Source organism: Ictidomys tridecemlineatus, chromosome 3 (genome assembly GCF_052094955.1).
Source record: "Ictidomys tridecemlineatus isolate mIctTri1 chromosome 3, mIctTri1.hap1, whole genome shotgun sequence".
In the NCBI taxonomy this organism is placed as follows: domain Eukaryota; kingdom Metazoa; phylum Chordata; class Mammalia; order Rodentia; family Sciuridae; genus Ictidomys; species Ictidomys tridecemlineatus.
In genome coordinates this window covers 707,532-724,383 of record NC_135479.1, presented here as the reverse complement: position 1 = coordinate 724,383, position 16,852 = coordinate 707,532, and the positions used below count along the sequence as shown (strand labels likewise).

Genomic DNA, 16,852 nt, shown 5'->3' with positions numbered 1-16,852 from the left:
GAGGACTGTGCAGGACATGCTCTCCTCACTGTGATGCTGGAGGAGCTGAGCTCCTGGCCTAGGTGAGCTCTGCTGGGCTCCAGCTGGCCCCTCTCGTCTGGGGAGAGAGGCAGAGTGAGGGCCGGGCAAGACCCTGGTGCCATGCAGACACTCAGGGATGACACAGGCACACTCCAGCCACACAGCACTGCATCTGCAGGTGTGCATGCCCCTGCACACACGTGCACACAAGCACACACACACAGGCACACACATGCATGCACACACAGAGCCCAGGCCGGGTTCTGAGCCCAGCAGGGTTGAACCCACTTCCCCCTGGGCTCAGAGAACAGGTCTGTCCCTGAGTCTTGGGAGAAGCAGGGAGACCACCCCTCCTGCTGCTTTCCTGGGTGTCCAGAGGACAAGTAAGGGCCTGGGAAAATGTAGCCTGGGAGCCTCACTGTGTCCCTGAGCCACTGGGGGTGCAGGACCGAGGGGCCCACTGCCCAGTACAGGACGCAGGGAAACCTCCACCCTGCCCTGGACCACATGGAGGCCTCTTACCTGCACACACTTCGGAGAACGCCGGTGCCAACACCAGCCAAGGGAGCCCACCGCCAGGATCAAGAGAAGGACAGCAACCAGCGCCCCCACCATGGACTGGGGCGTGGCCTGGGACCTGGCTTGCAGCCTCTCTGAGCCTGGGACCTGGCTTGCAGTGCCTGGGAAGGACAGGTGGGCAGAGTCACCTCATCGCTGGTCACTCCACCCATCACTCACTGACTCACTGGCCACAGAGGTGTCCCCGCCACCTCCTGCCTGCCCACCCCACCCTCCTGGGCAGGGACATCGCTGGGATGAGGGAGGCTGGTGGGTGGCACAGTGGCCCTGGGGTGGGCCACGCACTGAGGAGCCAGGGGAGGGTGGCAGCTCAGGGACAGGGACGCAGCAGCTACCCCAGGGAGGTGTGGATGGCCTCAGGCCTGCTGCCTCCTCCTGGTCTTGAGACTCTGCTGGGGAGACACTGTCAGGCTGGCACAGAGCCCTGCTGTCCCTCTACCTCTGGGGCAGAGCAGGGGTAGGGCCCCCTGGGTCCCCTCCAGGGGCCAGATCACAGACACTGCCAGCTGGCTCAGGTGACAGGGTGGATTAGACCAGTGGGGGGCATGGGGACCTTGGATCTCGTAGGGAAGGAAAGGATGAGGGGGGCAGTGGGTTTAGGCTGGGAGGGGCCTGAAGGGACGCACCCAGGACAGCTGCCGGCCCTGTGAGGGGGGGGGCCCTGTGGTCCCTTCTATTTGTGGACAACTGAGGGAGCCCGTGGGGGAGGGAGGAGGTGGGGGAATGGAGCAGGTGCTGGGCGGGTGTGTCTGAGTGAGGACAATCCAGGGTGGTAGTGGTCTGAGGAGAATCTGCCCTGGTTATGGGGACGGGGTCCAGGGTGAAGCTGTGCAGCGGGCGCGCTGGGCGCGGCAGGTTTGGAGAGGGTAGGACAGCGCACAGGAGCTGGGGCCAGGGACTCTTTTGCTTGCTGAGTCTGGTCAGGACTCAGGCCTGCGCCTGTGGGTCTGTGCCCCTGGACTCTGCCCTCTGCTCTGCTCCTCTCCTTGGCCCTGCCCCTCCCAGCGGGGAGCCCCCAGCTGCCCCCAGCCCCTCCCATGCTCCACCCCTGGCCCACCCTCCCGCTTGGCCCTGGCTCTGGCCCCGCCCCGGGCCCCTCACCTGAGACGTTCAGATACGTGGCTCTGGTGGTTCTCTGGAGCCCTCGCAGACGCCACTCGTATTGTCCCGCGTGGGCGTCCTGGGCGGCTGTGATCACCAGCTGGGCCTGGCCTCCGTGCACCTGGAGTGTCCAGCCATCCCTGGAGAAGCGTCCCGGGGGCCGCTTTTCGAAGATGGTCACGGTCTTTCCGTGGGCGCGCAGCCGGATGGAGATGTCGGAGAAGGCGTTGGACATGTTGCAGGCCATCACTGCCCGCTGGCCCCTGGGCACGGACACCACGCCCTCTGTACAAGAGGGGCTGTCCCAGCCTGTGTGGAGGGGAGGGTCACACTGTGGGCAGGGCGGGGCCTGGGCGGGGCAGGGGTGGTGTCAGCGCCTCCAGGGACTCTACAGGTGACTGACGCTAGGATAGGGTCCATCAAAGCCCACAGAGCTGGGGTGGCAGTCAGACACACACCGCAGGGAGGGAGGCCGTGTGCCAGGCGTGTGTGCCACCAGCTGGTCACTGGGCAGGAGGCAGCTGGTCAGCCGATGTTCCTGCAGCTCCCTGCCCTGTGCAGTGCCACCACGCGGCCCCAGGGAGGTCTTTGTGGTGTTAGGGTCTCCAGTCGCACCTCCTGGGGGATCTGACCCAAATTCTGCTGTCCCCATTGGCTATCAGAGTGGCCAGGACACTGGTGCCTGGGTGGCCCTGGGGGCATTTCTCTGCACAGCCAACCTGGATCTGGAGAGCTGCTCGGGGACTCCCTGGGGACCCTGTGCACTGCACCTCCCCGTCTAGTGCTCTGAGTGTCTAAGGCCCAGTGATGCTGAGGCTGCTGACCAGGGTGCCTCAGGGACTTGCTGGCAGGTCCTCGGTCCTGTGGAGCCTCTCGTCCCCTGGCCATGGCACCGGCCCCAACTCTCAGGGATCCTCTTTGCCTTGGAGCCTGGACGTGGTCTTGGGCACCCCTGATGCTCCGGCAGTGGCCAGCAGGCATTGCTGGGGTGCCTGCCCTGCTGTCCTGGGTGCACGGGGCTTGCCCTTTCAAGACCCAGGGCCTCCCGCTGGCTTCTCACCCATGGGCCTGGGTCTGCAGGGTCACAGTCGTCACCGGGGGTGGGTCAGTTCTGGGCCTGACCTTGGTCTGCCCTTCCCACCCCTGTGTCCCCAGCCCTTCTGTGGCAGAGGGCAGCGTCCCAATACCTACTTGAGTTCTGAGCACTCAGGGAGGCGGCCAGGAGCAGGAGGATGCCGAGCATGCTGGGAACGCAGGGCTGGGGGATGCGTCCAGGGGACTCAGAGGGCCAGGTCCCCATGGCTGGCTGATGGGGGAGGCCCCAGGGGTCCCTTGTCCTGGATACCGGTTTCTGGGACACTCCCTGTGGAAGGGAGGGAGGGAGACCCAGGGGTCAGAAGTCCCCAGGTGGTGCCCAGGCTGCAGGGAGCAGCCTCCACCTGGCCAGGGGATGGGCAGCCCAGGGGCCAAGCTTCCCCTGGACGAGCTGTGCCCTCCATGCTTGAGCCTCCTCCCAGTGCCTGGGTCCCCAGCAGCCACCCTCCTCCTGTCCCTGTGCTTCATGACGTGTGAGGCCCTGGTCACAGGAACCCAGGGAATCACAGGAAGACGGGGAACGTCTGTCCCCTGGACAGGGGAGCTGGGTGGTCCCCTGCAGCTGGCCTGGAGTTGCACACTACCCAGAGGGACCACCCACCTGCGTGTCCTAGAGGGGCACAGGGAGCAGCTCACAGCCACGTGACTGATGCTGTCCTCAGAGCCCCTACCCACCCAGCCAGTGTCCGCAGCTGTGTGAGGGGCCAGACCTGGACCTCCGTGGACACAGGTCCTGCTGGCCAGGTTTGTTACTCTCAGCACCTTCTGGGGGGCTCCGTGTATGAAGTGGAAAATTGTTTTTATCATTCTTTTTTGTTTATTACTCTTTTGTCTTTGGATTGAACCCAGGGGCACTTTACCACTGAACTACTTCCACCCCCTTTTTGTATGTTTCTGGTTGTAGATGACCACACAGTGTCTTTTCTGTCTTATGTGGTGCTGAGGATCAGACCCAGTGCCTCCCACATGCGAGGCGAGGGCTTGACTAGTGAGACACAGCCCAGTCCACGTCCCCAGCCCTGTTTATTGGTTATTCTGCAACAGAGCCTCTCTCCGTTGCTGAGGCTGGCCTGGAACTTGGGATCCTTCTGCCTCAGCCTCCTGAGTTGCTGGGATCACAGGCCTGTACCCTGGCTCCTGAAATGAGACCCACCAACACAACTTGCAGGGTTCAGTGGGGTCAGAGGCCAGTTGGCCCGAGTATGAGTTTGTTCTGATCAGTTTGGAGCAGTGAAAGGTGATTTTCCCCAGTGAAAAGCGCCTTTGTGTGGGCTGGGCTCCGGCTCAGAGGTAGCGCTCTCACCTGGCATGCGCGGGGCGCTGGGTTCGATCCTCAACACCACATAAAAATAAAACATAAATATATTGTGTCCACCTAAAAATACTAAAAAATAAATATTAAAAAGAAGAAGAGGAAGAAGAAGGGCGGAGAAGCCGTGGCCTACCAAACATTCTAACCCACCTGGAAGCCGCTCACGAAGGGCAAGTGGCAGGTTCACGCCTGCCCTCTCCCTGAATGGAACAAGGATGTGCTGAGGCTCAGCGGGGGCTTCTGCCAGCGCCTGGTCCCAGCGAGCAGCTTGTCATCTGCCTTAGCCCTGCAAGGGAGGCCCTGTCCCCTGGGCCTGCCTTCGGTCATCCACACGACCCTGAACCGTTTTCTCTGAGATCCAGGAGTTTGGCGATGGGCTGCCCGCCCTGCCAGGCCCGTGCTGAGTGTGAGACGACGGTGAGGATGGGCAGGAGCAGCCCACGGTGTCAGCCCAGGAGGGGGCCTGGCAGCGCCCAGCACCTGAGATCCGTCCCTGGGACAGTTTCACACTCTCCCCGCCTTGGCAGGCTCAGCCAGGGCCAGGTGCCCAGGGGGCGTGCAGACTGGTCAGGGTTCAGCCCCCACTGCCCGGTCCTGCTTCACCCAGAACGTGCAGGGGCCTCCCGGGAGGAGTGTGCAGAGCCGGCCCTTCCCCGGGGCCTGCCCTCCCTCCAGCTCTGGAAGGACCTGGGTCGGCCTCATGCCCTTCTTGCCATCTCTGGCTCCTCCCCTGGACCCTCCCCAGAGACCTGGGGCTGGGGGTTGATGGTGAGGGAGGAGCCCCTGGGCTCTCGCCGTCCGTGCCACGGCACGTGTGGGTGCTGGGCTCTTCACAAGCCTGGGCACAGCCTGCCGTCTCCCCTGGGGCCCTGGTGGGTCCTTGGAAGTCCACCTACTGGGCACCCCAGGGCCACCCCTTATCATGGGGCCGGTCCTCAGGAAGCCTGGGCTTCTTCCTGGTCTTGCCTTCCTTCTGGGTGGACCCTTGGCGACTAGTGGACCTGCACCTCCCCCAGGCCACAGGCCCTGGGCTCTGCCTCCTGCAGCTGCTGCACAGCCTCCTTCTGCTGCATGGCCTCCTTCTACACAGCCTCCTTCTGCTGTACAGCCTCCTTCTGCACAGCCTCCTTCTTCTACACAGCCTCCTTCTACACAGCCTCCTTCTGCTGCACGACCTCCTTCTGCTGCAAAGCCTCCTTCTTCTACACAGCCTCCTTCTTCTACACAGCCTCCTTCTACACAGCCTCCTTCTGCTGCACGGCCTCCTTCTGCTGCACGGCCTCCTTCTGCTGCACAGCCTCCTTCTTCTACACAGCCTCCTTCTGCTGCACAGCCTCCTTCTGCTGCATGGCCTCCTGCTGCACGGCCTCCTTCTTCTACACAGTCTCCTTCTGCTGCACAGCCTCCTTCTACTACACAGCCTCCTTCTGCAGACTCCCCTGCACATCAGGGGTAGCCTTCCCCCACTGTCTTCAGGTAAGGGGCGGAGGGCAGGCCAAGGTCCCTGCTGGCCGTGTGAGGAGGACACGCTCCTGAGGGCCCAGCCTCAGGCTCTGCCCCATGCAGCCTGCCTCCACCCCGGGCCCACAGGCTGATTCCATCCTCAGGGGAGGTGAAGGCCCAGCTGGGTACATGGGCAGTGTCCTCCAGCACAGTGGAGCACTAGCCCCTCAGAACCAGGCCAGAGGCTGGCTGGGGAGCCGCTTCCTGCCGTGTCCAGTCACTGTCCCGTGCACAGTGGCCCTGGCTCACTGACTCCCGGGGTGGCTGGTGCCTCTTCCTGCCTCTGGCCCTGTGGTTGTGTCCACTCCAACACCAAGCCCCACAGGCACCGCGGGCATGTGGACCCCGCGCCCAGGGGGCATCTTGTCCACCCGGAGCAGCCAGGAAGGGCGACTGCCTCTGAACCCCCCCTCTTGTTGGGAGTGTGCCACTTTACCCCTGGGAACAGCAAGGGAGAGTGTGGGATGACCCTGGGCCCCTCCAGCCTCCCTTCCTGAGATGCCTGCCCAGTGCCCCAGAGGAGCGCCAGCCCTGACCCTGATCCCTTGGCAGGGAAGTGACGGGCCCTGGGGGAGCAGGTGGAGAGTGCAGGCAGTTCCGCCAGAAGGAAGGCTGTGGGAGGGCGGCGGCCCTGCAGGAAACTCCCAGAGTGCCTGTCATGAGTGTGTGTGTGCCACGCCGTGCGTGTGTCATGAGCGTGTACGGTGTGTGCAGACACCATGCACCAGTGTGAGTGTGTGCACATCTGTGCACGAGTGTCAGTGTGTCCGGTGTGTGCACACGCTGAGCACCAGTGGGATGTGTGTCCTGCACAGGTCCTGCTCAGCCCTGGAGGTGGGAAGTGGGGGGCTCTATCCCACACAGAGGACCCCCAGAGCCCACCTGGGGATCCAGGAGAGACGGGTCCTGTCCCCCCAGCCTGCCCATCCCCTGCACCCCTGTGCCCTGCAGACCTGGCCAGACCCCAGCCCTGAGCGACCCAGGCCCATCTGAGCAGGAGGTGGCCAGGGGCTCAGTGTCCTGGAGGGGCTGCAGCCAGGACAGGAGGCCCCATGCCCCCAGTCCTGCCCACGGTGTGCAGATCCCACAGTGTCCAGGTGCCCAGCTGTGGTCCTCTGCCCGCCCACGCCAGCCCCTCACCTGCTTCCTGCTGCTCTGCTCCTGCTCCTCCTTCTGCTCCCCGGGTGCCTCCCGCCAGGGCTTTCTCTGCTCCGCCCAGAAGAAAACTGACAGAGCCCAGGGGGAGGGGCCAGGGAGGAGGCAGGTCTCGTGCCAGGGGACTGTGCTAAGCAGGGAGGAGACCCTTCTGGGAAGCCACTGGGTTTCGGGAAGTGTGCCGTGTCCTCAGAACGTGCTACCTTCTTGGTAGTGCTCTTGCCAAGGCTGATTGTCAGAGCTGTGCACTGCAAAGCCTGTGGGGGGCAGGGGAGACGCCCTCCAGCAGAGCCGGGCCGGAAGTCCCTTGCCCAGGGCTCAGGGCTGCTCCTCTGCAGGCATCAGGGCCAGCGGGGTCCCCCAGTGCCCTGGGTGAGCTGTGTGGCTGCTCAGGATCCACCAGGCGCCTCAGGGCTGAGGCTGGGGGAAAGGCAGGCCCTGTCAGGCAGTGCTGGGGTGTGGCAGGCACAGGCAGCTGGGTGGAGAGCAGGGGTGGTGTGTGGCATGACCGTCACCTGATGGAGATTCTCGTCCATAATTGTGTTTGTGTGTGAATTACATTTATTGTTCTTTTTTTTTTTTTTATGTTGAACCCACCTTGCATCCCTGGGATGAAGCTCACTTGATCATGGTGTGTTATTTTCTTCAAGTTTTTTTTTAGCTGTAGATGGACACAACACCTTTACTCTATTTATTTATATGCGGTGCTGGGGATGGAGCCCAGGGCCTCCCACGTGCTAGGCAAGTGCTCCAGCTGAGCCACAAGCCGAGCCCGGCCTGACGGGTTTGGAATGTGGCTTGCCCACCTCTGATCTGGGAGCTCATTCACATGGGCCTTCACTGGTCTGCAGTTCTGGCTCCTGGGGCCTTTGTCTGGTTCTGCTGTCAGTGGTCCTGGTCCACAGAACGCTCTGGGAGCGTCCTTCCTGCCTATTTCATGGAGTGACTTGAGGACGGTCTGGTGAGAATCCATCCGGTCCTGGCTTTCCATTGATGGGAGGCTTTCAATTGCTGTTTTAGTTTCCTTACTAAATATCAATTCGCTTTTTTATTGGTTCAATTTGGGCAGATAATGTGTGTCTAGAAATTTGTCAACATCTTCCACGTTTTCCGGCTTATTGGAGTATAAATTTTCAAAACAGTCTCTAATTCTCTGGATTTCACAAGTATCTGGTGATATCTCCTTTTCCACCTTTGATTTTGTTGGTTTGGCTAAGAGTTTATCAAACTTGTTTATCCTTTCAAAGAACCAATTCTTTGTTTCTTTGATCCTTTGTGTTTTTTATTCTCAAGTTCATTCATTTAGATTCTGATCTTTAATTACTTCCTGACGTCTACAGACTTGTTCTTGCTTTGCTAGGACCTGGTTTTATGATGAATACGACAACTAATTTCCAGATAAAAATGAGCCTCTTTAAAACATTACATTATTTATTTGGGACCATTTTTTAAAATGTAGGCTCTCAATGCTATAAACTTGCCTCTTAACACTGTCTTCCCACTGTCACCAAGGTTTTTATATGTTGTGTCTCTGTTCTCATTTGTTTCTGAGAATTTTTTTGTGTTGAATCTATTCCTAATTTAAAAGAGTATTGTTCAATCTCCATGTTTTTACATGGTTTCTATAATTTATCTTGCTGTCGATTTCAAGTTTTATCCCATTAGGATGAGAAGATGAATGGAATTACATCAGTTTTTTTGTATTGGCTAAAGCTCATATTGTGACCTAGAATATGGCCTATTTTGGAAAAGTTTCCATGAATTGCTGAGAAGATAGTGAATTCTACTGGCTTTGGGTGAAGTATTCTATAGATGTCTACTACATCGATTTGATTTATAGTTTTATTTAGGTCAGAAATATCTTCACTGACTCTGTGTTTGGAAATGACCTGTGTCTCTATTGATGATGATGCAGGCATGTTGAAATCACCCAGTATCATGCATTGAGGTCCGTCTGGAATTTAATGTCAATGAGTATTTTTTAAATGTCATCAGGAAAACTGACACTTGGTGCATAAGTATTTACCATCATTATATCTTCTTCCCTTTACCAATATGGAGTGGCCTGCTTTGTCTCTCCTGATTAATTTTGCTTGAAATCTGCTTTTTCGGACAGGAGAATAACTTCTCCTGCTTGTTTGGGGCTCTGTGTGCATGGAAGGCTTCCCTTCCTTTCTCCTGTAGCCTGTTCATGGCTCTCCTATGCGTGCCTTGCAAGTGGCATGTTAGTTGGACCTTGTTTTTAATCCACTTTGTCAAACTAGGTATTTTAATTGAGGAGTGGAGACCCTTTACATTCTGTGAGATTATGGACAGGTGTTTGTGCCACTGTGTTTGTTGGCTGTATCTGGTTTCGCCTTGATTTTTCACTTAGTTAATTGCTCTTCTAAAGAACTTCCCCTCCTGGGAGGTCTGCAGCTACCCCCCACCTCTGCCCAGGCAGGGCAAGGGGCTGCAGAGTGGGGGTCTGGGGTCTTCTCCCAGAGCCACTGTCAGAACGGCAGTCCTCTGGAGGTCAGCGGCTGGATCTGGGAGCTGGACCTGGGCGGGCCATGAATGCCTCTGGTCTTTGAGCCCAGACGGTTCCTCCACTGGGCTGCAGAGCATCCCCCAGTCTTTTGATTTAAAAAATGATGAAAAAGAAAAAGTAAAACAACTACTTTTTTAAAGTGAGTTTATGGGGTTTTTGTTTTGTTTTTCTGGAATCTTGCTTCCGCTCTAGCCAGAAGAGTGAGTCGGTGAACTGAGCGCGTGTACAGGGGTTCTGCCCTGGACCACCTCAGGCAGCTTCTCGAGCCTCAGTGCAGGGCTTCCCACCCCCTCAAGGCCTGGGGCTGTCCCCGGGGCTCTGGCTCCTATCTCCTGAGAGCTGTGAGCGGACCGTTTCTCAGCAGTTCCGGAACCTTCCTGGTTCTGCCTCCTGGCTGCCCCTCCCCGTCCTAGGGGCGCACTGGGCCTCGCAAGCCCATGTGAAGCCGCTTCTCCGCCTCCCTGCTGCACCCTGGCTGACGTGGCCCCGGGTGCTCCTGCTGCCCTCCAGGACGTCCCTGAGCTCTGCTCAGGACACAGGACACGGGTCCAAACTCAGTGCTGCCTATCCTCAGCTGTAGGGCCCGCCCCCCAAGGCACCCAGGAGCACAGCTGGGGACCCCCGTTCCCAGGGCTCGCTGGCATCCAGGAGGCCCCTGCCGCTGCCTTGGGTAACGGCCAGAGGTGTGGGGCCTCAGCAGCCCGGCTTCTCAGGGGGCGGGGGACAGGAGCAGGTGAGTGTCTGCAGAGCCTGAGAGGGAAGGGAGGGCACAGCTGCCACCCCACCCACCGGGGCTCCAGGCTGCCAGTCCGTGCTCCGTTTCGGGAGGCCCCAGAGGGGCTCTGTGTTGGGTCCCTGTGGCTGTGGCCCTTGGCTGTGGTGCAGAGCCCCCGCAGGACCGGAGTATGCTGCTGAGTGTCACGCTCCTAAAACACTCAGGGTCACTCCAGGTGAACTGGGGGCACAGGGTCACCACACAGAGACAGAGAGACCTTTTCCTGTGGTCCTGTGACGGCTCCTCTGACCTTAGGGGTCTGTGGAGAGAGAGAGGAGAACGTGCTGACCCCTTTTATTGGGGAGAAGCCATTCAAATGAGGCAGGGGGTCAGGTTTGGGGGGCTGAGTCCAGCTTCCTGAGGGAACATCTGTCTGGTGCCCCTTGGGCTCTTACTGGCCCAGCAGGACCTGGAGCTGGGCTCTGCTGGCCCTGCTGGACGTGGCAGGTAGCCCTGCTCCTCTGGGGACCCCGACTCTGGACCTGCCCTCTACCTCCCCCTCACAGGGCCTCCTGACTTTCCCCCGAGGGAGCGAGCTCCCAAAGTCAGGGGCCTCAGGGGAAGCTAGGATGCCTCAACCCAAGCCATCGGTGCTGGACGCTCTGAATACTTCAGGGTCCTGGTTTTTTCAAAATGTGTTAGTGGTTCGGAGACCGAGGGTCTGAACGGCTCTGTTGGAAGAGGGTGTCTTCCTACCTGCAGTGGCTCCCTTCCTGGGCCCTGCAGACCTTCTGCAAAGAAAAGCAAAGAACTGCATGTGCTCCGTCCACCGTGCCCCAGCTGCGGTCCACACCTTCCTCACAGGACCTGCTCTCTGGCCACCGGCCCTGTGTCTCCTCTCTGGCTGTGCTGCCGATCCCGTGAGGCCATCCTCCATCCCTGGCCCTCCCGTGCTGGGTTGTTCCAACCTCCACCACGGGATCCTGCCGAGGCCACTCCCAGTGTGGGAGTGTGTCTTTGGGACCTGCCCCAGGAGGGTTGCCAATCTCACTTGGGGGACACAGCAGGGGGCTGACCATTGCTTGGTCCTGGTGATGTGGCTCTGGCCTGTCGGCTCTCACAGCTGGGCCTGAGCTCGCTGCTGCTGCAGGGACACGGGTCCAAACTCAGTGCTGTGTATCCTGCAAGGTGGATGCCATGGGACATGAAGCTGCGTTTCCTGCCTCAGGTTTGGGACCCAGCCCTGAGTCGGACGGAGGCTAAGCACGCCTCTTGGGGACCCCTCTTCACGACTCGGCCTGGATCTGTGGGGCCCCCTGGAGACTCAGAAGCAGCATCAGTGTGGAGCCTCAGACGCGTGGAAGGGACCTATGCCTCGCTCTGAATCTCGTGGCAGCACTGACAAGGAGCTTCAGGGTGCCTGAGCTCTTGGCAAGACCCGTCCTGGCTTGTCACTGCGCAGTGACTGGCAGCCAGGGCCCGGGACGCAAAGCTGGGCCGGGCCCTCCTGAGGCTGCCAGCCCAGGTGAGCAGAGTCACCCCACCCTGCTCTGGGACAGAGTTTTGTTCCAGAAAAGTCCAGACTCAGCACAGACAGAGAAGCAGACCCTAAACCCAGATTCCCCACTGCCTGGACCCAGCCCTTGTCCACTCGGCCCCTTCCGTTTCCGCCTCTTCCGCTGCCCCTGTCCAGCAGCGTAATCAGCAGTCAGGCCTGGCCGGGCGCTCACGTTCCGGCCCTGGCCGGCTTCCTGGTGGCACACGCTTGCTTCCTGATCTGCACGCGGCTCAGATTGGTAGATGACACACCTCATATCAGTCTTCCTGGAGACCTCCCTGATCACAGAGCTCTCACACTTCAGCTCCGTCTCCCAAACTCTCAATGCGGAGGAGTCTTGACTTTTCAGCCACAGGTGACGGAGCCCTCCTGCGTCGGCTGGGCTGACCAGGGGCTCTCAGCCCAGGCCCTGGATCCCAGCTCCAACCAGGGTGGCACTGGCACACAGGCCGCACCGCCCTCAGAGGCCCAGGGGCTGCAGGGACACTTTCCCACATATCACTTGGGCCTTGGGGACTTGCTTCAAGTGGTGCCAGATGACTCTGGGGTCAGCTCTCTCAACGTGACATAAGCATGATGTCCGTGTCCACAGGCCACTAGCTGCATGATTGCGTCCCTGGCCTCTCTTTGGGTCCTCGCTGCACTGAATACACAGCCAGTTTTCAGGAGGAGATGCCCAGGGTGGCAGCTAGCTGACCTTGGGGCCCAGCCTGGCTGCCCAGAGGGCTCAGCAGGATGCAGTGGCCTCTGGCCAGGGCCACCGGGGGACGTCGTGGGATGACACAGCATCCGTGTTCTTCCAGGCCCCAGGCTTGGCACAGGGTGAGCCCAGATGTTTGTGGCCATGCATGGACATGCTGGTTACAAGTGTCAGCTGCTGGGCCAGCCATAGGGTCCCTGACAGGCAGGTCACCTTCCACACCAGCTGGGAGCTTGTGTGGCCACTGCTGCCAGACACTGTCCTGTTTGGGGGAGAGAGTTTCATTTGTCACAGAAAGAGGTAAAGCAGGAGGTCAGCTGGCCAGCTGCTGCTGATGGTGGTGCAGGAGTCAGGAGTGCCTGAGTGGCCTGGGCCTGGCCTGACGTCTCTGAGATGCCCTGCGTGATGCCCCTCCTGGGATGGAGTCTGGGACGCACCCGGTGCCACCCACAGGGCCCATGCCTAGCCCTGTTTGTGCATTGGCCACCTCCTTGGCCGTCCCTGATGCTCTCCGTGGCTGCAAAAAGAATGGGAAGCCTGCCCTTGTTGGCTTCTTATTTCCACAGCAGTGCAGGTGCATCGTAGAAGCTGCAGAAGTCAAAGACGAGCGGAAGACATGAACGTCCAGTTTCACCGCCCCCCGCCGTGGACTTGGCCGACAGCCGGCCCTCCTGTCTCTGCATGGCTGGTGGCCACCCTCCCTGCTTGCCTCACGCCACCAAGCACATGGAGAGAAGCAGCCACACCAGCTGGGACCGGAGACCAAGGAGCCCCCGAGGTGTCCCACGCTCACAGGTGCGAGCCTGCACACACACCATGCACACACACAGGCGCTGTCACAGGAGGCACACACCCAGCTGGCCTCCGGAGTGCGGGCAGGCAGTGGAGAGGGAGGGAACATGCTGGGGTGCCTCAGCCCCCTGCCAGGGTCTCTGCCAAGAGGGGGCTCAGGACATGCAGGGATGCAATCAACTTCACCAAAAATGGGGGCAGAGGTTGGAGAGGCGGCGAGTCTCCCCAGTGTCTTCTGTGGGTGTGGGTGTGCAGTCATGGGGACTGATCCAAGGGGCGCTGAACCCCAGAGCCACATCCCCAGCCCTTTATTGTTGTTTTGATACAGGGTCTTGCTAAATTGTAGAAACTGACCTCTAATTTGCCGTCCTCCTGCCTGAAACTCCCAGATTGCAGGGATAACAGCTGCACATCGCTGCACCCAGCTATCTGGGGAATTTTTTAGGAGTCAGCATTCATTCCCAGTTTTCCCAGGAGCCAGGCAAGGGATGGGGTCCCGAGCGTTGGGGGCCTCTGTCGCAGGCCTGGAAGATTTGGGGTGCACAGGCTGTGCACAGACTGCAACAGGCACTGCAGGATGCCACTGGAGACAATATGTTGGTGCTGACCCGGCCTGGACCTGGGCCCTGGTGCCCTGCACCGCCCAGCCCTGTGCTCAGGATTCCCAGGTACTCTGGAAAAGGCCAGCAGCAGGCTGGCTGGACAGAGGGCTTGCAGGGCCTCAAGGGCAGCATGTCCAAAGGCTGTACTTGTGGCCCCCTTCCCTCCCAGCCACCCGACACCCATCCCCATCCTGCCCCAAGGTGTTGCTCAGAGTTGTGTCCACTGGGTCTCCATGCTGACCTCACCAGGTAGCCACCTTTTTGTCCTTTTTGATGAAGAAAATCCCCCAGGGCTCCTGGGGCTCCTTGAGGTCTTTCACGGCCCCCGCCAGCCCCTTACGTGGTCCCCAGCGGGCTGGAAGACCCCCAATGTGGTCTCAAGTTATCTGCAGATGTGTTTGCCAGAAGAGCAAGGACAGGAGCTCGGGTCCTTCCCGACCCCCCCAAGGAAGGGCCCCTGGAGAACCCGGGCAACTTGCCTGCTTCCTGCTCAGGGGTGGTGCTCTGCACGGCCCTGGGGCCCTCACTGACCTGGGCCCGGCTCTGTCAGAGGTGAAAGCACCTGCCGTACGGAGAGCCCCCAGCTGTGGCAGGACGTGGTGCCCGGCCCCTGCCTGCTCCTCCTGCAGCCACTTTTCCTAGTAGGAGTGATGCGCAGAAACCTCACCTTTAAAAAATCTCTCTTTTAAAACAAAACATTTTAAATTTGTAAATACCCATAGGAAAAATAGACAAATGCTCATCAAACGCAAGCAGTGGACTCTGGAGAAGTGTGCTGGACACGCTGGCCTCTCTAGCCCATCTCTGAGTTTCTGATGATGGAAATGCAGCCCGAGTGGTTTGTAAAGGAGGTTCTCTACGTGTCCGATGACCCGTCTTCCAGAGGGGAAGGCAGGGAGGCCTGGGAGCAGCACTGACCACATGCTACCATCCTGTCCTGGGCAGGTATGACAGGTCACAGCAAATCCCACTGTTACTTATGATAAAAATGCACCAGGAAAAATATGGGGATAAGCGAATGAATCTGGATCTCATGGTGACCTAAGGTCTAATTGTCACACAACACTAGTGGGAGTCTCAGCCAGGGTACACACATGAGCTTCCACACAGTGGCCTCCTGGTCCCCTGGACAGACAGAGCCACCTACAGGTTGTGGGTCCCAGAAGGCAGGCACTGCAGGGAGTGAGGGAGGAGGGTGGACCCCCCTGCTTTCCATCCATCTCCAGAGCAGGGCAGAGGAGCACAGAACAGGCACCACTGCCATGCTGTCTTCCAGGAACCCTCACCCTCACCCTCGCCCTCGCCCTCGTCCTCACCCTCGTCCTCGCCCTCGCCCTCGCCCTCGCCTCGCCCGCGCCCTCGCCCTCGCCCTCGCCCTCGCCCTCGCCCTCACCCTCACCCTCACCCTCACCATCACCCTCACCATCACCCTCACCATCACCCTCAACCCTCACCCTCACCCTCACCCTCACCATCACCATCACCCTCACCATCACCCTCACCCTCACCATCACCATCACCCTCACCATCACCCTCACCCTCACCCTCACCCTCACCCCTGACCCTCACCATCACCCTCACCATCACCCTCACCATCACCCTCACCCTCACCCTCACCCTCACCCTCACCCTCACCCTCACCCTCACCCTCACCCTCACCATCACCATCACCATCACCCTCACCCTCACCCTCACCCTCACCCCTGACCCTCACCCTCACCATCACCCTCACCCTCACCCTCACCCTCACCCTCACCCTCACCATCACCATCACCATCACCCTCACCATCACCTTCACCATCACTCTCACCCTCACCCTCACCCTCACCCTCACCCTCACCCTCACCCTCACCCCTGACCCTCACCCTCACTCTCACCCTCACCATCACCTTCACCATCACTCTCACCCTCCCCTCCGCCTCGCCCTCGCCCTCGCCCTCGCCCTCGCCCTCGCCCCGCCCTCAACCCTCACCCTCACCCTCACCCTCACCCTCACCATCACCCTCACCCTCGCCCTCACCACCACAATCACATAACCATCACCATCACCTTCACCATCACCATACACCATCATCTTCACCCTCACCATCACCCTCACCCTCACCCTCACCCTCACCCTCACTCCTCACCCTCACCCTCACCCTCACCCTCACCCTCACCCCTGACCCTCACCCTCACCATCACCCTCACCCTCACCCTCACCCTCACCCTCACCCTCACCCTCAACCCTCACCCTCACCCTCACCCTCACCCTCACCCTCACCCTCACCATCACCCTCACCCTCGCCCTCACCCTCACCATCACCCTCACCCTCACCCTCACCACCAAAATCACATAACCATCACCATCACCTTCACCATCACCATCACCATCATCTTCACCCTCACCATCACCCTCACCTCACCCTCACCCTCACCCTCACCATCACCCTCCACCCTCACCCTCACCCTCACCCTCACCCTCACCCTCACCCTCACCCTCACCCTCACCCTCACCCTCACCCTCACTCACCCTCACCCCTGACCCTCACCCTCACCATCACCCTCACCCTCACCCTCACCCTCACCCTCACCATCACCCTCACCATCACCCTCACCCTCACCCTCACCCTCACCCTCACCATCACCCTCACCATCACCCTCACCCTCACCATCACCATCACCTCACCCTCACCCTCACCCTCACCCTCACCCTCACCTTCACCCTCACCCCTGACCCTCACCCTCACCATCACCCTCACCCTCACCCTCACCCTCACCCTCACCATCACCATCACCATCACCATCACCCTCACCATCACCCTCACCCCACCCTCACCCTCACCCCTGACCCTCACCCTCACCATACCCTCACCCTCACCCTCACCCTCACCATCACCATCACCATCACCATCACCCTCACCATCATCCTCACCTTCACCATCACCATCACCATCACCATCACCATCACCCTCACCCTCACCCTCGCCCTCACCCTCACCATCACCCTCACCCTCACCCTCACCCTCACCCTCACCCTCACCATCACCATCACCATCACCCTCACCATCACCCTCACCCTCACCCTCACCCTCACCCTCACCCTCACCCTCACCCTCACCATCACCATCACCATCACCCTCACCATCACCCTCACCCTCACCCTCACCCCTGACCTCACCCTCACCATCACCCTCACCCTCACCCTCA

At 59.9% G+C, this 16,852-nt stretch overlaps 1 protein-coding gene across 3 annotated transcripts in view; it reads right to left on the bottom strand.

The window, feature by feature from the left end:
* Window positions 1-6,899, bottom strand: part of LOC120884518 (secreted and transmembrane protein 1-like) — a 7,763-nt gene extending 864 nt beyond the window's left edge. Inside the window, exons 1-6 of one of the 3 annotated variants that reach the window (XM_078041351.1) lie at window positions 6,752-6,899; window positions 2,893-3,064; window positions 1,702-2,010; window positions 936-992; window positions 544-701; window positions 1-97 (exon numbers count right to left, since the gene is read on the bottom strand). The exon at window positions 1-97 is cut by the window's left edge and continues 864 nt beyond it. In XM_078041351.1, the coding sequence (XP_077897477.1) occupies window positions 59-97; window positions 544-701; window positions 936-992; window positions 1,702-2,010; window positions 2,893-3,001 (672 nt within the window). In that variant the 5' untranslated portion in view covers window positions 3,002-3,064; window positions 6,752-6,899 and the 3' untranslated portion in view covers window positions 1-58. The remainder of the gene's footprint in view (window positions 98-543; window positions 702-935; window positions 993-1,701; window positions 2,011-2,892; window positions 3,065-6,751) is intronic. The other 2 variants (XM_078041352.1, XM_078041353.1) reach the window with 2 other exon arrangements.
* Window positions 6,900-16,852: the final 9,953 nt, after the last annotated feature.